The following is a 23,433-nucleotide window of genomic DNA, read 5'->3' as shown; positions in this document are numbered from 1 at the left end:
CTCGTTTCCAGAATGCCCCTTTAGTACAGACCTAATCTGAAGTCACCCTGAGCCTCTGCCATGCATATTCTTATCTACCCCTTCATCCTTCAAGTCTCAAACGTCACCTCCTCTAAGAGGCTTTCCCTGGTTGCCTTTCTACCTCATTCTCTACCCATCAGTCGATTTCCTCCATAGCGCTTACCACTCACTGTCTGAAATGGCTTTATTGATTAATTCAGTGACTTATTTTCCATCCTTTTTTTCCCCCCCATCATGAGAGCAAGGGGGTTGCCTGTTTTATTCACGTTTGTATCCTCAGTACCCAGAATAGTGTCTGGCACATAAAAGGTGCCCAATAAATATTTATTAAATGAAAAAAAAAATTCTATTAGCATTCAAGATTTTATAGGGCTCTTCAGATTCTTCCAGCTGAAGCCTGTGTAGAAAACAAATTTTCCCCGATGGAGAATTTCAGTTTGTGTCAACATATTGTTCCTGTTGACATCTTCCTGAAGCCTCATGGTAGGCTATTAACTAGCCTTGGGATTTTTGTTGCATACAAAAAAAAACCCCGCCCAATTCCAGTCCTGAAACGTGTGGAGTGTGAGACTTCCACACCAGACAGTTAGTTACGTTACAAGTTCAACACCACCCACGGAAAGAATAGCATGGTGAGGAAAACGAGGCCGGGGGGAGAAAAATGAAACAAAAGCCTCTTTCTTTCTTTCCTTTACTATTACCATGACATGGAAAAGCCACGGGCATTCAAAAAGCTAAAACATATTCTCCAAATTTCTTTCCTTAGGCCTCACTCTGTGGGGTTAACCAGTTAAAGGGCATCTAAGCCAATCTTCTCATTTTTTTTTTTTTTTAATAAACAGTTTCTAAGAAGTGTGGTGAAGGAGGCCTAAACCACGCACACGAACACACGAGAAAGCAAGGTAATTATCCACCAGTGTTCAGTGCGCTTGAGTCGTTAGGAGTAACAAAGGTGAAATACAAAGATTAAGGCAAACTCCTCTTTTATTTCCAACCTGTTTTTTTCAGTGTAAGTAGCAAGAGAAGCATACAGCTTGAACCACAAGTTCTAGGTTTGTGTGGACATGGCAGGAAGAGCTCTAAACTGGGGAGTCCCGGCTAACTCACAAACTAGAATGAATGAGATGGAGGTGAACTTGAAATAGCTTCGGATGACATTCCAAACAGCCAATCGTGGAGGCCATTTCCTGCTATTTTTCCTTTTTGGTCTATTACTTCAGCCTAGCCATCCCCACTCCCCTACCTCCGGCCCCAGGTCCTGTCCTGGGTTGGCCTCCTTTTCCTTATTTGAACATTCCGTGGGAATATAAATAGTAAGCTTGCCCTTATAAAATATTTTATTATTTTTGTTATCTCTTCCTGTCATTTGAAAACTTTAAAACCAGAATCAAGGCAGACCTCCATGCAGAAGAACTTTCTAGAACTGGTCTCAATTTTGCTCCACGGTTTGGATAAATGAAAGCCACCAGTGGGAATAAGTCTTGAGGGCCTCATACATGGCCAGTCCCAACTCGAAACATGTGAGTAGTGCTTCTCTGATGATATGGGGAAGGGACATGCGTGAGACGGCACCCAGTACCCTGAAACCCACTTTGGTCCTAGGGATGTTGGAGAAACCCAACACTGGCCTCCTCCTACAAGAGCCGTTCCAAAAATCATCTTGAACCCAGATTTCCGACATTTACTCCCAAAGAACCCACGGGGGAAAAGCTGGGGTCCCACAGGGGGTTCAGGGGCTCCCATGACCCACTTGCAGACCCGAGCGGGGGAAGTCCTGCCTTCTAATACAGAAGTCTGGGCTCCGTGGGGCTGCCAGGAGGCCGTCCCCAAATAGGAACAAACTAAAACCACAGAAGCCAGGGCCTCTTCTCAAAAAACCTCAATACTTGCATCTTGGTATTAACCCCAGTACTCTAATATTTGAAAGAAAATTTAAAAAAACAAAACAAAACACAGTTCCACAAATTCTACCAAGCCCTACAGAGTGCATTTGAATTATCAGTGCAGTTTGGAGAGGGGACAGATTGCTTCAGTTTACATCACCTTGAGCAAGTTCCCTAACCCCTCTGAGCCTCGCATTTTTTTCATTTACAAAGTAGTTTTGGTAACACTACGGACTCATGAGGATTAAACAAGTTAACCCGTGCAGACACTGGTTCCAACGGCCGGCGCGCAGTAAGAGCTCAGAAATGTTCGCTGTTGTTATTCCTCGCCTGCTGCCTTATCTTTTATGCTTACAAGAAAGGCTAATGGGCATGCATAAAGTTACAAATTTCAAATTTCATGCATATTCCATTAATACTTATTTTACCACCTGGAAAAGCTGAAAATATTCAATTCTGCCCTTGAAATAAGGACAATTTTCTGTATGCGACACAGTCAGCTCAAAGGAATCCAAACCACACGAGAGGCTGTCCCACAATCTGGACAAGGATTCGCATGTGTTTATAAAAACGGGTACGCTTTGCAGTGTGCTGGCTTGCGACCCGTGAGTTATGAATTCCTGCCTGCTGAGTTCAGCGTGGCCACCCTCTTTCAGCGGATCTCAGTGGAGACGCTGACCACTGAGAAAGTATAGCATGCAATCATGATCAGAAAGGAAGTAAAATGAGGAAACAACCAGGGGGGAAAAAGTGACGACACAACCCATCTCACAACCATTAGGGTCACGCGTCGATAAAATAAGGGGACAGATGAGATACTGTGAAAAGGACGCTTTCAAGTTCTAAATTCCTACCATGTTTCAAAAATCTTACAAAAGCATCTAGGAATAAAGGCAGGAGACAGAGGGCAGTGAGGGTATTGGCATATTGTAAAGTCTTTAGTTTTTCCACTCTTCCTCAGGAAAACCTTACCTTTGGAGGCAGTGGCAGATCGCCTGGAAGAAGTGCAGGTCTTTAAAGACGCTTTGAAAGTGATTCGATCTCTCGGCCTAAGCGCAATGTGATGTTTCCACGCAAGAGAATATGATACAGCTATTTAAAAATACCATTTAGGGGCGCCTGGGTGGCGCAGTCGGTTAAGCGTCCGACTTCAGCCAGGTCACGATCTCGCGGTCCGTGAGTTCGAGCCCCGCGTCGGGCTCTGGGCTGATGGCTCGGAGCCTGGAGCCTGTTTCCGTTTCTGTGTCTCCCTCTCTCTCTGCCCCTCCCCCGTTCATGCTCTGTCTCTCTCTGTCCCAAAAATAAATAAACGTTGAAAAAAAAAATTAAAAAAAAATACCATTTAACCAAGAGTTTGCCATAGCATTTTAATACAGGCATAACTGAAGGAAAAATATGGATGCAAAATTGGATAGAGTCTGACCTCAACTATGCAAAAAAAAAAAAAAAAAAAGAAGAAGAAAGAAAAGAAAAAGAAAACGCTGATAGCAGTCAGTGCCTTTCAGTAACCGCGAGGGGTATTTTTTTTTTCCTGTTTTTCCCTCACCCTCTGCTACTTTGCACCTTTCTCGGGGAACATATATTACTCTTATAATAAGAAAAAATTAAATAACCCGATGTTTAAAATTGCACCAAACAGGGGAACCTGGGTGGCTCAGTCAGTTGAGCGTCCGACTTCAGCTCAGGTCATGATGTCGCAGTTCGCGAGTCGGAGCGCCACACTGGGCTCTCTGCCTTCAGTGCAAAGCCCACTTTGAATCCTCTGTCCGCACCCACCACCCCCCTGCCCCGCCCCACCCCTGCCCCACGCGCTCTCTCTTTCAAAAAATAAACATCAAAACAATTTTAAAAAGAATAAAATTGCATCGAACTATGTTAAAATTCTGTGAGGTTTTCAGAGACTTAAGTTAGAGTGTGTGTGCGTTTGTGTAGTGGAAAAAAACCCCAGCAATTGGCCCCCAACTGCTGTTTTCTGCCCCTCATCCAACCAGTCGTAGACTACAGTGCCTATTGTCTGTCAACATGTTGCCAACTCTTGATCACTGGGAAACTGATGAGTCAGGCTGTGGGTGATCCAAGCCCTCTTTCTTCTCCTCCTCCCACTGGCTGCCTCGGGTTGGGTTTTGTTTGTGGGGCTCATTAGTATCTCCACTCTGTGGCTTAAGAAGCCAAGCTTGTGTCTATCAATGTTCGTCTTTTCTAACAGTTCTGGTGACAAGTCTGGCAAGGGAGAAGCTTGAAGTTTCTGAACAAAGAGATTCGGGGATTATCTGTGCCTTCTCAATCATCGACGTGGTCCTGGGTCTCGGGACTCTGGGTTATTTCAGGGGTTACATCCGAGAATCTGCACACAGGGTACATGGGGGAGTCTTGGGAATTACTGGGCTGTCCAAGGCAGCTTGGCAGGGCTAAATCAGTTCAAATTCGTCCCTCAAAACTTCCTCCTGAGGGAAGGGACCTTCCTGAGTAAAGCTGGGGGAGGGTTTAGCTCCTAAGAAGTTATCATGCCATTGAGGCATTCCCTTCAGTCAGATGGTCTGCCTCCTTCCAGAGCTGGGATCCTTTCTGGAGCTGTTTTTTTTTTTTTTTTTAATTTTTTTTTAACGTTTATTCACTTTTGAGAGACAGAGAGAGATACAGCATGAGTGGGGAAGGGGCAGAGAGAAAGACGGACACACCATGTGAAGCAGGCTCCAGGCTCTGAGCTGTCAGCACAGAGTCCAATGGGGGGCTCGAACTCACGGATCATGAGATCATGACCTGAGGTGAAGACTGACCCTTAACCGACTGAGCCACCCAGGTGCCGCTTCCCGGAGCTTCTAAAAACCATGACCCACACCCCAGGAGTATTGGTCCCACTGTCCCCTCCCCTCCATGGATCCCTATCAACATGCTTCCCTTCACCACCACGCCCTGCCCCCCAACCCCAAGAACGCCGAGGGAGTGGTTGTGCATGTCTGGGGCAGAGATCACAAAACTCAGTGGAGCACAGGGGACATTAGTGCAGACTCTGAAGTCACTCCGGGTTCAGATCTCTGCCCTGCCGTGCGTACTTTGGGCAAATCATCCACTTTCTCTGGGCCTCACTTCCCTTATCGGTAAAATGGGACAGATCACAGAACTATCTTCCTGAGCCGTGGAGAGGACTCGGTGAGTTAAACCATTTCATGTGACTGGCACAAGGGAAACACCAGACAAATGTCAGCCGTCCCAAAACAATAAACCAACCTGCCCTTGTTATTTGAATCCAAACAAACAAACAAGCAAGCAAACACCAAGGCCACAGGCATGGCTTCTGAAGGTATACCCCATAGAGATGCTGAGGAAACCAGACTTTGGTCAGCCACCTCTTTCTCGGTGGCTTAAAGCTGCAGCCTGGCCCCACCCCTCTGGTGTCACAACATCACTAAAAACTGGCCCGTTGTACACAAACTGCTGGGGTGAGCCAACAGGACAGGCGAAACCAGCCCGTCCCATGGGGAACTATTTATAGCCAAGTGTTCTTCACCTCCAACTTACCATGTAACAGTTTGGTTGGCTCAGCTTTGGGGAAACAGTGTTCCTGTCAAAATACTCATCAAAAATATCCTAAATCTGAAGAGATAATTGGGGAGGAGGCCCCCGTAAAGACTGATGGCAAATTCCTCTGCCAGGTTAATGGGTCCAATCTGCCAGACCAGGTTGGCCTGGCTTCAGATGTCATCACACGGCACCAAGCCACTTGGGTAGAAGGACTGACGGGTGTTTACCTTTCCCCAGGAAATAAAGCTAACACAACAGGAGAGATGATCAATGTATATTTTAAAAGAATGTGTATACAAACAAACTCCCTCCCATATGTTACTGGGTTTCCTCCAAAGAAAACAGATTAAATCAAATGCCTACCAGGCACGCAACACTGGATTAAGCTGTGAGGATTCAGGACCCCCTTCTTGAGAAGCTTAAAATCAAGTTGGGAAGGCAAGACAAACACGAGTGAAAAGGTTGGGGATCAACACGAGGCATCTGTAATGGGCCTACAGAATGGTACGGATAATGAGTGTTTCAGGAGATGAGGGGAAAACGTGATCACTCTGGGCTTTGGAGGCCTCAGAGAGGAGGTGGCGTTTGAGCCGAGCCAAAGCATAGATCCATAGGATTCAGTAAAGCATAGGGGGAGAAAAAAAGCAAGCAAGCAAGCAATCCCAGAAGGACGCACAGTGTGAACAAAGGTAGGCAAACAAGACTACATAACGCACATCGGGGGACAAACCAAGAGGTTTGGCTAGAGTGCGGGATAAGCGCAGAGAAGACAGAATTAGAGACCGTACAGGAGAGAAAGGGGTTTTCTGGGTTGTCTAGCACAATCTCATTTTATAGATGAGGAAAGGGAAACTCAGAGAGGTTAGGTGATTCACCTACAGTCACACAGCTGGTTGTCAATGGGAGATCAGTTGAGAAATCAAATCTATTTGTACTCAATTTAGAACCTGGACTGACAGTAAATCAACCGGCTACCGGGAGGCAGAGGAATGTCAGCCTAGGGTGACAGTGCAGTTTCTAGCCATGAATAATGGTGGAGCCCCCCCTGGAGGTATTCAATAAATGCCTGATGAAATTGATAAGATAACCACTATATCACTCCAGACAAGTCATTAGAGGTCCCTGATTTTATTTTCTCCTCCTCCCAACTGCCTCCCCCTCCCTGCCCAGGGAATAAAAATCCCAACTTGTCCAGTGGTATACCCATTCTACAGTGGGGGGAAAAAATAGTCCTCTGAGATACGAGTCAGGGGGAATCTCAAAGGATCTCAGGTGTCTAACCTCTCCATGGTATGTGTGGGTACAAAGGGCAGAAAACAAAACCCCTCTGTGGGTGTCAAATAGGCTGGAGGGAAGGAACACCTGTTTTTTCTACTTTTTAAGTCTTATAATCCCTCATCTGTTTGAGGTTTGGAGAAATCAGGTACTTTGTATATTTCCACTACAAAGGAGATACGAACTAAAAGGTTAAAGGTCTTAGGAAGGTGATCCAGGGTAGGGTGAGGGCCAGACCCCTATTTACCTCACCTAGGCAGCTTGTGAGTAAGGAAGGGGAGAATAACTTGGCAGGCTCCTGGGAAGCAAGGTGGCTGGTGCTTTGTTACACGGCTAGGGAGGCTATCACATACGGATTTCTAGAAGTCTCTTTCTGGTCATTTCTGAGGGTCTCTGAACAGTTCACAAAGCAGTTGGTATGAGCTTGTGTATAACCGAGAAACACTAAAAAATAAATTAAAAAGCACAAAATGGATCACTATTAAAATTGACATTGAAGAAGGCACAGAAAACCAACCTTAAGTAACTGGCCATCTCCAGTCCCCAAGAACAAAACAGTCCTGTTCATTACCACGGTGCCATAAACGGATGTCAGGTCGGAATGGATCAAGGTAGATGATGCGATTGGTTGGACTCTTTCAGGTTGCTCCCCTTCTTTCTGAACATGCACACAAACGCACAAATGGAAAAAAAAAAGATAATTTTTAACAGTGATAATTACTCATGCCCACCTGGGAAGGATCCTACTCGAGCCCCAAATACATTTTCTTAGACAAGATCCCCAGGAGCAACCTCTTATCCCCTTTATGTGTGGGATCACCATGCTGGCCCAACCCATGGAAAGCCATTGGTTTCCTATGTATTAACATGCATTGATTTCCAGCAGCGAGCTAGCCATCCATTTAACACTCCCCCAGCTGATACATCAAACCGAGTTCACTTTATTGCCAAGGAAAGAGCCCATTGCTGAATTGGGAGGGAGACAGTCTTATGCTTGGCTGTTTGCATGATCCTGCAACAAATTATTTTAGTTAGGGATTGGCTTCTGTGAGGTTAAACAAGCCACTTCCCAAAATGCGAGGCAGACAGTCCCATTGGGTGTGACGGCAGACAGGAGGGACTCTGGATTCACCAGACGGATACAATGTAAAGCCCAAAGACAGGATAATTAATTCAGAGGGTAAAAAGGGAAAGATACACTCAAGGCTGGTGGGCAGGACAGAACCACAAAGCTAAAGAGGAACCAAGCAGAAGGACTGGACCCTGGTGCTGATGCTCTTGATGAGGACACAAAAAGCCGAACTCCAACCCGAAGGCATTTAAATGGTCTGGAGCATTGAGCACGTATAATCACATGCTTGCTCCTGATCATTAAATACAGCCCCTTTTTAAACCCAGGGCAGAGAGAGTGTTGACGAAGATGTCTTTTTCTTTCTTGGTTAAAGGCATAAAGCGCTTCACGCTGCTTCCTGCCTTCAACGACAGGAAACTGAGTTTGTTACACAAATCTCTGGAAGATATGAAGCTAGAGCGAGCCGTTACTGTCTGTAGCTACTGAACACAGTGTGATAGCATACTTTATCTGCCAGAGCTCAGTTCCCAATTGTACTAAGGTTTCCAAACCCACATTTCAGTTTTAGCCAATGGGAGAGCTGGCAAACTCCAGTAAGCATCACCGTTAACTCCTCAAATCGCCCTGTTTGGGGAGAGGGGAGGTGAGCAGGGGGAGGCTAAGACTTATTAACTTCATTATATTATTGCTGACAGTGTTTATGTCTTTCAATTTATGTCTTATTAAACATTCATTATTTTTAAACCCACCAAGTTTCATTAACATCTAAAGTAAATGGATTCATGGACTAAATTGATTTCTGAAGCCTTTAAAGTGCCGTCTATATTTCTTTGTTGAAGTTACGCTGGGGAGAAAAGATAAGCTAGCGAGGATTTCTCCAATGCCGCGATCACTTTTCAAGGGAAAGATGTCATAACCTAAGAGAGAGTGACTTATTTGCATAAAATGTTCCATAGTGAACTCAGTTTAAGAAGATTTTTGGAAAGCCCATTAGAGATTTTTTTTTTTTTCCTGTTAGAAGATACTTTTCAGGGGCGCCTGGGTGGCGCAGTCGGTTAAGCGTCCGACTTCAGCCAGGTCACGATCTTGCGGTCCGTGAGTTCGAGCCCCACATCAGGCTCTGGGCTGATGGCTCGGAGCCTGGAGCCTGTTTCCGATTCTGTGTCTCCCTCTCTCTCTCTGCCCCTCCCCCGTTCATGCTCTGTCTCTCTCTGTCCCAAAAATAAAAAAAAAAAAAATTAAAAAAAAAAAAAAAAGAAGATACTTTTCATGCAGTCGGGGAAGATGAGGAACTGTCCTGTTAAAATCGAAGTTAAGAAAAAAAAAATCTCTGTGGGTCTGAGAATCAGAACAATAGATCACTGTTTAGATAAGGATGCCTCATGACTATGAGCAGAAAAAGAAAAGTCGGATGACCTTTAGATTGAAAAAAATAACAAAACCACATCACACATCTTGCTTTAAAATAAAACCAGAATTGTTCAAAGTTAGGATCAGCTGACCACTTATTAAATATTTGGTCGCTGCAGAGAGGCTGACTCAGAGAATTGAGTGTCATCTACCTGGGCATCTCGAAAGTTCTATTACCACTATCTATGGCTGGAGGACGCCATTCTCCCTCATCCCATGGCACAGAAAAAGTTATGGCTGTAAACTGATTATTCACAAGGACAAACGGGACAGCGTATGCCCACCGCTGGGATACAGTAGGTGCTTAATAACTGCAGCCGTTCTGATTAGCCAAGGACCGCGACATGACACGTAGTTTTGCTGAGGTTGGATAGGATATCCTGCTTGTGAAAGACTGGCCCCAAAAAAACAGAAGTGGCTCAAAAGCTGTGAGGGCGCAAAGAAGAAAGCTGCTTCCAAATTACCATCCCATCTTTTCTAGTGTCCTTCCCTGAGTTCTGACCATTCCTTAATAACTAGTTTTCCAAATGAAGTCCTGGATCAGTAGCACAGGTTAGTGGAGCCATGAAATCAATGTTTCTGAACTTGGGAGCTAGTGACATAAACAAACTGCCTGGGACTAGGGAGTTAGAGAGCTTAGGTCTGCGTTCAAGCTCCGTTCGCACCCACTGGGTGGCCCGGGCAGTTTCTTTAACCCTGTTGGGGGGGTTAAACTAATAACTAGCTGTGATTAGCAGCACGTACTTACTGTGTGCTACTTGGAGTATTTTATCACCTTACCTAATAGGGATAGTAGAGTGAGCCAGACCTCCTGGATTGAATTCCTGGCTCTGTCACTTTCTAGCTACTTAACGTGGGGCGCTTTAACCTCGCTGTGACTCCGTTTCCTCTTCTATACAATGGAAGTGGTGAGAATGACTTCGTACACAAGCCCCAGCAAAGCTTAGGACAGTGCTCGGTGCATGGTAATACACACTCCGTATTTGTTCACATGACTTTTTATTTATTTATTTTGAGAGAGACAGTGCAAGTGGGGGAGGGCCAGAGAGAGAGAGGGAGACAGAATCCCAAGCAGGCTCTACATCACCATGGAGCCTTATGCAGGGCTTGAACTCACGAACTGCAAGATCATGACCTGAGCCGAAACTGAGAGTCGGACGCTTAACCGACTGAGCCACCGAGGTGCCCCTCATTACCTTATTTTCAAACACGAACAGTGGCCGCCACACTCGAGGCAGTTATTCCCACCTTCTTTGCCACAAAACCCTTATTTGGTTCAGGTAGCAATAAACTCAAGCCTGGACAACTGTGGCTGGTCCGAGCCACATGGTTATCCCATTCCCCACGGCCAGAGATCTGCTTTCCTATCCCTTAGAGCTAGAGGTGGCCATGTGGTCCATATTGGGCTGGTGAGAAGGAAGAAGTCCACTGGAGGGGCTTCTGGGAACAAATTTCCTCCGTGATAAGAGGAAGCTCTTGAGGAGACCCTGTTCGCCCACTCCCCGTATCTCCTCCCTTTGAAATCTGTTGTGTGAGGCCACCGTGTACAGGGTGGTGGCAGCCACTTTGCTTCCACGAGATTCAAGATGGAGGATGAAAATCAACGTGCTAAAATCGGCGCAGGGGAAAATGAAGGCTCTGGTTTCTTAAGGACACCACGGAGCGCAGCTTCCAACCTTTAAACTCTCTACTAGGTTAACAATAGATGCTATGGCTTAAGTTCCTGTCGAGTTGGCTGTCTGATGTTTGCAACCAAAAGCAAGTCAGCGCAAGAAATGAGAGTCATGTGGGACGCGACACCAGACTCTAGCTTTTCCTCAGGTATGAGGGACCAAGGACTGGCTGGGGGCTCGTTCCTCTCACCACGGAGGACGTTGGCCACAGTCAGGATCGTGTAGCCAATTACAACCGCGGGCCTGGAAGGAAATAGGAAAGAGCAGGCTTGGACCTCACGTAAACTCTGAGGGCTGTTCTAGCTGAATGGAAATGGATTCTTTTGTGCTAGTCACACACAGACACGGACGAGTCCCTGTGAATGGAAAAAGGGGCCCTCTGAGTGGGTTTCTTATGCTCATTTCAGCCAATGAAAACAAAAGAAAGCCAGCCTTCAGAGAAACCTCCTCACAAAAGTGAAGTTAATACCCAGGGAGTCAAGCCGAAAAGGGGGTGAAATAGTGCAGTCGGCCCCCTGTGTCCAGAGATTATTCTTACTCTTTTTTTTTGGCCTATTTTCTATCTTGCCCTTCTCTCCCCTTAGGGCCTAATCACTAATGTTGCTCTCAGCCTATTCTGTCTAGTTTATTATGTGTAATTTATTTCTGAATCCCAGCCTCTGCTTGTTCGTCTGTGTGTAACAAGGTTAATGCCTTGTAATGATGCTTTTGCCAGTTCTGCCTTTCATGACAAAATCCAATCTTGATTTAGCTCTCAACCTTGTCTCCCCTTTGGGCTTTCTTGGTTCCCTCAGAGTTGTCATTGTGCCTCTCTGCCGTATGTCTCACCATAACGTCATGCCTTCATGCTTCAGCCCTCTCCAGAAGGGAAAGTTTTCCCAGTTTGAGGAAGAAGCTACTTCGTCTCAGCGTTTGGGCTCAAAAAGAGACAAGCTTGGGGGATGCCTGGGGGGCTCAGTCGGTTGAGCACCCGACTTCCGCTCAGGTCATGATCGCTCGGTTCGTGAGTTCGAGCCCCGCGTTGGGCTCTCTGCTGTCAGCGTAGAGCCTGCTTCAGCTCCTCTGTCCCTTTCTCTCTCTCTCTGCCCCTCCCTCGCTCACGTGCTTGCTCTGTCTCAAAAATAAATTTAAAAAATTAATTAAAAGAAAAAAGAGAGAGGCTTGAGCTCAATACACCAAAGTGGAACCAAGGCTACTGTGAAGGCATGAGTGCTAGTGTGTGTGTGTGCATGTGCATGCGCACATATGCACGTATGTGTGTGTGTACAGGTAGTGGGCTTATCACAAGGGGAAACAGCTCGACCTCTCTGCAGCACCCTTATACTACCTTTCATCGACAGTAAACACTCCCTGGGGGTGCCGCACAACTCCAGGGGGCACCAGTCACGTATTCTAGGGTTGAGTGGCCCCCTCTGGACTTGGGTAACGCTGAGGCCCTGCTCCCACCATATGAAAGATGGTTTGACTCATCAAGCCTTTGCAGGGTGTTCACAGCCACGCTGCAGCTCTTATGGGGACAGCTGCAGGAAATGTGCACAAAAGTAGGGCCTCAAGTGTTAGGGACCCACCAAGAGTTAAGTCTTTTATTCCCAATGTGCTAAAAAAAAAAAAAAAAAAGACTTGCTTCTTTTGGTTTTTCCTTATGGGGCTATGGAAAATACCAACTTCGTGCCTATCAACTACTTATACCTTGATAAAATGCCTCTTGGGCAATTAATTTTGTATTCCGCTCTCCTTTGGCATCCACTTACGTTGAACAGTTTCTTCACCATTTCCCATAACTTACCAGGGGCCCACATGCAGTTGGGGAATCTTAGTAGGAGCCCTGCACTCAAGTTCTGTGCACGTGCCCAGAGACATGCACACTCTCTCTCTCCTCCCACTCTATCCCTTATGGGCTGCTTGATTTGGGGAGGCCCCTGAACCTCAATGACCAAATCTATAACTTGAATACAGTAACACATATGCCCAGCCTATTAGCATTGCTGTGAGGCCCACATGAAACTATGCATGTGAAAATAAGTAGAAAACAACCTTTATGAAGCTAGAGAGATGGAAAGAACAATTTTTCACCCAAGATAGTGACTTCATTAGCCACTAGGACTCTTGTTGCTTTTCTGTATTCTTCTAGAGTATGCAGCGTTGCTTGGAGTCTAAGTTTACGGCATCTCTCTGATCATCTGAAGGAAGAATTTATACTGGGGATGCAAATGATCAAAAGGAAAAGTTCAAAGTGTGCATGAGGGATGGAGAAGCGAAGTTTAGGGGAAGAGCCGGACAGCCTCTACACCAGCAAGCATCAGGGAGCGCACAGTGGAACCACAGGAAACAGAGAACCAAGTTTGAATTTTGCACCTTCCCACTTGCTCTTCCTCCTTCTCTCCTCCCTTCAAGGCCCTCAGTGTCCCTCAGTCTCAAAGCCCTACCCACCAGCAAAGTCCTGCTCTCCAAGATTTAGCCTTCCTTCTTCCTGCTTACACCCTTTCCTCCAGGGAAATCTCCATCTGCTCCCTGTGGCTAATTTCAGTCAATTACTTATGAAAAGAACCTGACTCAAATAATTCACAAAAAGAGATGAATGGCTGACAGTGTGGGGGGAAAAATACATTTTTCTACATTCTTAGAGTTGAAAAGCTCTCAGTCCACTAATGTTTTTCCATGAGGAAGTTACTGGCATTCTGGATGGGATATTTCTTCATTATGGGAGCTGTCCTGCACGATACGAGACTTTTAGCATCCCTGATCCCTGTCCAGAAAAGGCCAATAGTGCCCCCATCCCATCATTTGACGAGTACAAAAGCTCCGTCCCCCACATCTCTACATACCAAATAAACGGAATCATTCTTGAGAGCCACGGCAGTCTATCACAAGGGTTCAGAGTTGCCGGAAGATGATGATCTAGATGTTTCTTGACTCCAACCCTGTTCCTCCCTAGCCTTCCTCATCATGATGAAAGGCACCACCAATCACCCTCAGCCTCATGCTCTCCACCACTCCCCACAGCCATACATGAAAAATCTCAGCCAGATTCGCCAACAATCTCATCTGTCTTCTCCATCTCCACGGCTTCCACCCAGTCTAAGCAACCTCCATCTTGCTCCTGATCTACTCCAAGAGCCTCCTGGTCTCTCCCTTCCAACCCACAATCTTTCTTTGACCAGCAGTCAGAGTGACCCTTTAAATATAAAATAAGCAGTGTTACTCCCTTGCCTAGAGTTCTTTACTGGCTTCCCATCACACTTAGAACTAAATCCAAGTGCCTCCCCAGATCCTACCCGAGCTCATCCCTGTCGACTTCACATTCTACCACCCCTGTCTTCCATTCCACTTCAGGTCCCACAGTGACTTTCCTTCAGACTTTTTAACACGTTACCATATTTCTGCCTCAGGGCCTTTGCACATGCTACTTCTAGTTCCTCACGCTTCATTCCCCTGAGGTTGGGTCTTTCTAATCTTTCAGGTTTCAAATGCAAAGTCACCTCCTTGTGGACACATAACTATAGATCGTTCCATCCTTGTCCCAGTTATTATGAATCCTAGCACTCCACTTTTTTACTTCAAGATTGTTTTAAAATTATATTTGTTATCTGTCTCCCAGTAGACTCTAAGCTCTAACAAGTTTATCTGATTCCATACTTTGAAGGCGGCATGTACCTAGGCATCTGGTACGTAGTAGGTTGTCAATAAATGTTTATTGAATGCATGAATAAACACATGGATCAATGTTTGAATTCTTTCAGTCAATATCTTACCAGGCAATGTTGGTACATTGCTAAGTAGGTCTAATCATTAGAGAGTTCTTCAGTTGAGCCAAATTTTGTCCTTGTAAACACTGGACCTTAGTTCTGCCTTCGGGAGCAGCACTAAACTACCCCACACCTCCCACTATCATGCATCTCGGCCTTCTCTAAATTTTATATCCATAGTTCATCCACAAGTCGTAAGAGAAAATTTCTGGGTCTCTTGACGTCTCGGTCTGCAGGCAGTCTACAGAGTCAGTTTACTTAAAATATGGCTCTAACATAGGAACAAGGTACTTTAGGTGTTCTCTGACCAAAAAAGGATAATTGGACTGTTTTTTTTTTTCATTATTAGAACAGCATAATTTATGAACATGGCTTCACACTGGGTTAACTCTTTAAAATAAAAACAGCATAATGGTAGCATGGAAGAAGAGAAAGAAGAAATTTAGAGTTTAGAAAATGTGGGTTCAAGTTCAAGCTCTATCACTCATAAGCTGTGAGCCTTAGGCAGATGATTTAACCTGCCCGAGGCTTCTCTCCACCCACCATCACCTGTCTACCTATCTGCCATCCGCCAGCCCAACCATCATTTATGGAGCACTCGCTCTTGACCAAGCGCTTGATCTGCAAAATACAAACGGGAATAAACCCCTCTTATAAAACCAAACCAATGGAATGAGTTTTTGAAAGAAACTCCAGCACTTTACATTTCCTGTCACTGTTTTCGGAAGCATTTAGTGACTGAAATGAATGCTTTGAGGAGGGGTTCCATGGATATCTATAATTCATGGGTACAATTCAGAGAATACACGGAATTGGATAAAAACAAATAAATTACAGTTGACCCGTGAACAACACAAGTGGTACGGCCACCAACCCCCTGTGCCAATGAAAACCTGTGTATAACTTTTGACTCCCTCAAGACTTAACTAATAACCTACTGTTGACCCAAAGCCTTAGTCAATTAACACATATTTTGTATGTTATATACACTATATACTGTATTAAGATCAAGTAAGTTAGATGACATAACTCACCATCACGGAAATATAAATCAAAGCCATGATGAGATACCATTTCACACCTGTCAGAATGGCAAAAATTAACACAAGGAACAACAGGTGTTGGCGAGGATGCAGAGAAAGGGGAACCCTCTTGCAGTGTTGGTGGGAATGCAAACTGGTGCTCTGGAGAACAGCATAGAGACTCCTCACAAAACTAAAAACAGAACTACGCTATGATCCAGCAATTGCACGATTAGGTATGCACCCAAAGGATACAAAAATACATATTTGAAGGGATACATGCACCCCAATGTTTATAGCAGCACTATCAACAATAGCCAAACTATAGAGAGAGCCCAAACGTTCTGATGAATGATAATGGATGAATGGATGGATAAAGAAGATGTGGTGTGTGTGTGTGTGTGTGTGTGTGTGTGTGTGTATACACACATATACACATATATATGCATGTAACGGAATATTACTCATCCGTCAAAGAATAAAATCTTGCCATTTGAAACGACGTGGATGGAGCTAGAATTATTATGCTAAGCAAAATAAATCAATCAGAAGGACAAATACCATATGATTTCACTCATGTGGAATTTAAGAAACAAAACAGATGAACACATGGGAGGGTGGGGGGAAAGAAAAGAGAGGGAAACAAGCCACAAGAGACTCTTAATGATAGAGAACAAATTGAAGGTTGATGGAGGGGAAGGGGGGGCGGGATGGGCTGGATGGGTACTAAGAAGGGCACTTGTGATGAGCCCTGGGTGTCGCATGATGAATCACTCAATTCTACTCTTGAAACCAATATTGCACTGTATGTTAACTAAAACTTAAATTAAAAAAAAGATAAAGTAAGCTAGAGAAAAGAAAACATTATTTAAAAAATCGTAAGGAAAAACGTTTATGTTTATTTACCAAAAAAAAAATCCAAGTAGACCTGCATAGTTCAATCCTGTGTTGTTCAAGGGTCAACTGTATTTTAGCTAACTCCAACTGAAATGTAGCATTTCCTTTAATTATGAATGCAGGACACAGTACTTTTTTTTTCAATATATGAAATTTATTGTCAAATTGGTTTCCATACAACACCCAAGTGCTCATCCCAAAAGGTGCCCTCCTCAATACCCATCACCCACTCTCCCCTCCCTCCCAACCCCCATCAACCCTCAGTTTGTTCTCAGTTTTTAAGAGTCTCTTATGCTTTGGCTCTCTTCCACTCTAACCTTTTTTTTTTCCTTCCCCTCCCCCATGGGTTTCTGTTAAGTTTCTCAGGATCCACACAAGAGTGAAACCATATGGTATCTGTCTTTCTCTGTATGGCTTATTTCACTTAGCATAATACCCTCCAGTTCCACCCACGTTGCTACAAAGGGCCATATTTCATTCTTTCTCATTGCCACGTAGTACTCCATTGTGTATATAAACCACAATTTCTTTATCCATTCATCAGTTGATGGACATGTAGGCTCTTTCCATAATTTGGCTATTGTTGAGAGTGCTGCTATAAACATTGGGGTACAAGTGCCCCTATGCATCTGTACTCCTGTATCCCTTGGGTAAATTCCTAGCAGTGCTATTGCTGGGTCATAGGGTAGGTCTATTTTTAATTTTTTGAGGAACCTCCACACTGTTTTCCAGAGTGGCTGCACCAGTTTGCATTCCCACCAACAGTGCAAGAGGGTTTCTGTTTCTCCACATCCTCGCCAGCATCTATAGTCTCCTGATTTGTTCATTTTGTCCACTCTGACTGGCGTGAGGTGATATCTGAGTGTGGTTTTGATTTGTATTTCCCTGATGAGGAGCGACGTTGAGCATCTTTTCATGTGCCTAAGACACAGTATTAATTGAACCTGTGACTTCATCACCAAAAGAAATCAGATATATCCATATCATTTTATAGTTATTCAGCGATCTCAAAATATCATTTATGCTCATCTCTACTTTGAAACTATGGTAGTTACTGATGCTAGATCTTGCTATTTAGTGTGTTGAGATATATTACTATACCTCAAATTGAAAAACACCATTTGAGATATCTTCGTATCAATAAAATCGGTTCATGTTGTAATTCTCTGTTTTATGCATCTAAAGCCATTGTTCTGAGTAGAATCTACATGCTTCACAGAAGTCCACAGCACATGGGCTCCATGGGAGGGAGGAGCCCTTGGGGTAGAGGACACGGAGATATTGCTATACACAGGAGGCCGATCTCGAGGACACCTACGACTGCTGGCTGCTCGGGGCCACGTACCCTTCCTGGTGCCTCAGAGAAGAAGGGTCAGCACTTGGAATACGACTTTTAAGACTGGTCACTGATGAAAAAGGAGCCTCAGGAAGATGTCAATGAGCAACAATTAGGAACAGCTGGTGTGTTCGAGAATCTGCTTCTCTAGCGGACTCTTCCAAGACCAGGTTGACGGGGGAACAACAAGGGAAATACCCTTCCCTCTGGGCCACCTGGCTTCCTATCAACATAGCTCCAGTGTCACCCCCTCCCGGAAACTCTTAGCTCACTGTGCTATAATCACCGTCTTCTCCACCAAATGGAGAACACTTGGTCAGTTTGATGAACATTTATGGAGGGCCCACTGGGTGTGAGACGGTCTTATGATGCTTGGGAGACAGACCCAGTCACACCCCTCAAGGCACACACAGCTCAAATAGCACTGCGTTGAGCCCCAATCAGAGCCTCGCACATCCCCAATCCCTAATTTCACTGCCAACTGCCTGCTTGGTGGCTCCTCCTGGGTGTCTCATAGGCATCTCAAAACCAACACAGAATTGTCTTCTAACTGGTCACCGAAACCTCTCTGTTCCTACCTCTTAGAAAGCTGTTTCCTTTTCTGTGTCCTCTCCACCGTCACTGCCACCAGCTGGGTTCAGGTTGTCCACACTCCTCAGTTGGTAATCCACAGAATCCCGCGGGATTCTCTCCATATTCACCATCAGCCCTCCAGACCAAGGCGACATCACCTCCTGCCCAGACGACTTCAGGAGTGTACTGCAGGTCTCCCTGCTTCCACCAGTGCCAACCTCCCATCCATGCCCCACAGAATGGCCATTCTCTAGGGGTTCAAACCCAATCACTTCACTGCCCTGCCCAGGCCCCTCCCTGCTCCTCCCCTCTCCTCTGCCCTTACCACCTCCCCAGGACTCAACCACGCTACCCTCGTTCTTCAAGCCGACCAAGCCATTCCCCTCTGGGCTCTCCAGGGTGCTAGGAGTGTTTGCAGCCCAGTTCTCCACAGGGGCATCTGCAACCGTCCCTTCTCATCTTCCTCGTGTCCCCTCAGCCTCCTTAAAGAGAACCTTCCCCAACACCTGCTTAGCTCATATGCAGTCCTAATCTCTGCCTGTGCCTCGGTTTCCTCGTCTGTAAAACGGAAGTAATAATATTACCCACCTCATCAATTGTGGTGAGGGTTCAAGGAGTTAATATTCTATTAATATTATAAAATGCTTAGAACACCACTGGGTACACAGTAGGTGCTCTATAGGTGCTATCATTTTAATATAAAAAGAACTTCTTTACTTGCTGCATGTTGTCTATTCTACTTACCAGTGTCAAATATTTTCACACAGTGCTAGGCGTACAATAGAGACTCAAGAAATCATTCGTTTGAACCAGTGAGTGTCCTTCTCATCAGCTGTTTTGCCTCTCCATTCTTCTGCGTGCTCAATGTGGAACACCATCAGATCATGTCTGCATGTTGTCTGCTCCTGTCCTCCACTAGCCGCAGCCATGGTTTTCACACCCTGTTCAGCAGAATCCTACAAGTTCCTTTGAGATGCCTCAGGGACAGGCATGGGGTGGGGTACGCAGGCTGCAGGGAACCTCCCGACCCCTGCTGCATGCTGTGTCCCAGCACCTGGCCATCGGTCTCACCCAGAACAGCAGGTCAATGATGAGATGCCAACCTTTTTCTCGTATAAAGCTCCTGGGGAAGATTTATGGTAAAGACCAGGTTTGGAAAGTCTGAAAACGACCAACCATCAGGATAAAAGCCAGCCGTCTTGGCCTGTCTCATTAAGCCTGTGGCCATCTGGCCCTGCACACTCGTTTCTGGACACTCCCCAGCCAGGGTGAGCTACCTGCGGCTCACGAGCTTATTCAACGTCCCGCTTGTGCCCAAGCTGTTCCCTCTCGCTGGAACGCCCTTCCCTGCCTCCTCCACTTGGCTTCAAGACACAACTCCGGCATCACCTCTCTGAAGCCCGAGTTTGCCGCTCCCTCCAGGGGCTCCCACAGCTTCTTTTTGCCACCTCTCCCACCACATCTCCTGGCACTGGGGAGGCTTGTTTCACACTCACCCTCTGCATAATGGCGGGATGGGCAACTACCACCTGGGAGCCAAATCTGGCCACTGCCCATTTTCATTTGTTTGTTTGTTTTAATGGCCCAGGGGCTAAGAATGGTTTTTTTTCCATTTCTAAATGGCTGGGGGTGGGTGGGGAATGAAAAGAAGACTATTTCATAAGCGAATATTATATGAAATTCAGATTTCAGTGTGCATCGTCTTACTGGAACACTGTCCCATTTGTTTCTATGTATAGTCTATGGTTGTTTTCACACGATAGCAGCAGAGTTGAGCAAATGCATCAGAGACTGTGTGTGGCAGGTGCAGCCTAAGGTATTGACGATTTGACCTTTGCAGGAGAGGTGTGCTGACCTCTGCATGACAGCACTGGCCAGGGTAGTGAGGCTGGGATTCCTGGGGTCCAATCCCCATAACTCCTCCAAGGAGAACGGTATCTGTAACGACTAGGTGGACAAACCAGTATGAAACTCAACCACAGATTGTGGGGAAGAAAAGGTCGCAATTCTACTGAGTTCTGTGACAGTATGAAAATTAGCGCTTCCATCCAAATAGAAAATTAAAACTAAAAAAACTATGAGCATATTTCACAAGAAGCGAAGCAAAAAACTGAATACTACCACGTTCCCGCGCCCACAAACAGGTCAGACCCGTAACGCCTCCAAATTGCCCGCCCCCACCCCCCCCACCCCCCTACAGACTGTGGGATTTCTCAGAGCAGACCTCAGTCTTTATCAGCTATGTGCCACACCACATGTTCAGGGAAGACAGAGAACATCAAGAAGCTTAAAGGGAGACAGAGATGATGCCACGCTGCTGTCGTCAACATGGAGGTCATGATGTGGCCCTTTCACCATTCCTTTCTCAGGGAATCTGCCCACTGGGCCTTCTGGGGGCCATGTTGACCCCCTTCTTCTGACCGGACCAAGGGGCAGTATATCCCCCAAGGGCAAGAAATTCCTACTCTGAATGAGGGCTCTAATCGGACATGAAAAGTTGAGTTGGACCCCAACGCTATCTCTTTCTTGGTCATTTGAATAAATAATATAGAAAGGTGTTGCCACTGAGTAGCCAATACAGAGGGTTAAATACCATCAAGAGGCGGAGTGGGTATCAAAGCAGTCTGTAGCATTCGGGTGGAGGGTGTGAGGGGCAGATGTTTGAGGAAAAGGAGGCCATCTGGTAGCAGGACAGAGGGAAGTGGCCGTGCTAAGTCATGCTGACAGTGAAACCTTAGAATGAGCCTCTATCACCTCCTGCCGCTGAGCTTCTGCCAGGTGCCTTGGGTCCAGAACCTCCTTCCAATTCCAAGGAAAGCCCATCCTATTTGCTATTAATCATGATGATGGTGATGACAGTAAATGCACACGTAGCATTTACTATGGGTCAGGTAGTGTTAATCCAAGACATATCAACTCCTTAATCCAGGCAATAACCCTATGAAGCAAATACGATGCCTCTATATAGACAAAGAAACCGAGACACAGAATTTGTTTAAGGTCCCAAACTCATACGCAGCAGCCTTGGTCCCACCTGACCTGGCTCCACAGCCGGTGCATGTAACCACTTCGCAGTACTGCTCCTATTCCTAGATTTCCACATAATTCCACATAGTTCTTTCCACTAAGACCCCCATCCCCTTATTTGAGCTTAAGCGGATGTTTCTTTCATGCAACCAACTCTGCCTAATATAGAAATTCCTACCAGGATTGAAGCTATAAAGAGTAGATCCTCAGAGAATTTCAATACGGACGTTTCGACAGTGGAACTGGTTCTGATGTACAGCAGAGTGGAAGACTCTAGAAATCCCCACCACATTCTGGAATGAAATGCAAACAGACTGCTATATACAAGAGTGATGGAGCTAATTAAACTGTGACCTTTAGGTTCTTGAGACTCAGACTACAAGCCCCCAAATGGAAAGGTTTTAGAAGGTTTTCTGGGTATTTGCTTTGAGCAATTAGAAGAGTAGGAGGCGTATAACAGACGCATGAAAAGATGCTCAACATCACTCATGATCAGGGAAATGCAAATCAAAACCACAGCGATATAGCCCCTCACAGCTGTCAGCATGGCTAAAATCAAAAACACAACAAACAACAGGTGTTGGCGAGGATGTGGAGAAAGAGGAAACTTGGTACACTGTTGGTGGGAATGGGAATGGATGCAGCCACTGTGGAAAACAGTAGGAAGGTTTCCCAAAAAGTCAAAAATAGAATTGCCATATGATCCAGTAATTCTACTGGAATACTGGGTATTTACCCTAAGGAAATGAAAATACTAATTTGAGAAGGTATACGCACTCCTGTGTTTACTGCAGCATTATTTACACTGTCCAAGATATGGAAGCAAGCCCTGGGGCTATTGATAGAAGAATGGATAAAGAAGATGTGGTACATATCCAATGGAACATTACTCAGCTATTAAAAAAAGGATGAGGGGCGCCTGGGTGGCGCAGTCGGTTAAGCGTCCGACTTCAGCCAGGTCATGATCTCACAGTCCGTGAGTTCGAGCCCCGCATCGGGCTCTGGGCTGATGGCTCGGAGCCTGGAGCCTGCTTCCGATTCTGTGTCTCCCTCTCTCTCTGCCCCTCCCCCATTCATGCTCTGTCTCTCTCTGTCCCAAAAATAAATAAAAAACGTTGAAAAAAAAATTTTAAAAAAGGATGAGACCTGGTAGTGGCCAGAAGGGAGGTGGGTTGGGGGATGGGTGAAATAGATAAAAGGGATTAAGAGGTACAGACTTCTAGTTACAACATAAGTCACGGAGATGAAAAGCACAGCATAGGCAATATAGTCAATAATACTATAACAACATTGCATGGCAACAGAGGGTGATTACGTTTATTGTGGTATTCACTAACGTATGGAATTGTCAAATCAATGTTGGACACCTGAAAATAATATAGTGCTACGTTAATCATCCCTCAATAAGAAAAGCATAAGGAATATAAGGGTAGTGGAATGACCTGGTCACTTTATACGGCCCTAAGTAAAACTGCAACAGAAAAAATAGGACAGGTTCGTACTCCAGGTGCCTCGGCCGGAAGACAAGGAAAATTGTGTCACCTTACCACAGTGGTTCTGAAACCTGAGTGTGACTTAGCATCGCCTGGAGGGCTTGTTAAAACAGATTGCCAATCCTGTCCCCAGTTTCTGATTTAGTAAGTCTGATGTGGGGCCCAAGAATGTGCATTTCTAGCAAATGCCCAGGTGATGCTGATGCTACTGGTTCGGACACTATACTTTGAGAACCATTGCTCTGTAACAAAGCCCCTTCCTCCTGTCACTGAAGGGCATGATCACAGATGTTATTACATTTTACCATAGAAGTGCCAACCATGCTGGGTTTCTATGGTCAAAGTTGCAGACTGATAAGAGCAGGGGAAGGGCTATTCCAATAAACGGGGTTTTCTGGGAAGAGCTGGAGGGGTGAAGGATCTCTGATAGCTTGGGACTAGGAAAGAGAGCGGCCCTGATGCACACATTAAGAAAAAGCCAAT

The 23,433-nt window shown here is 45.5% G+C and overlaps 1 protein-coding gene across 2 annotated transcripts in view; it reads right to left on the bottom strand.

Moving 5' to 3' along the window:
• PLXNC1 (plexin C1) overlaps positions 1 to 23,433 on the bottom strand; it is a 149,028-nt gene that overhangs the window by 118,957 nt on the left and 6,638 nt on the right. For both annotated transcript variants that reach the window (XM_023257304.2, XM_023257305.2), the window contains exon 2: positions 7,219 to 7,359. In XM_023257304.2, the coding sequence (XP_023113072.1) occupies positions 7,219 to 7,359 (141 nt within the window). The remainder of the gene's footprint in view (positions 1 to 7,218; positions 7,360 to 23,433) is intronic.

This window comes from Felis catus, chromosome B4 (assembly GCF_018350175.1).
Source record: "Felis catus isolate Fca126 chromosome B4, F.catus_Fca126_mat1.0, whole genome shotgun sequence".
NCBI lineage: Eukaryota > Metazoa > Chordata > Mammalia > Carnivora > Felidae > Felis > Felis catus.
The sequence above is the reverse complement of the archived record's forward strand: the minus strand, read 5'-3'. Positions and strand labels throughout refer to the sequence as shown.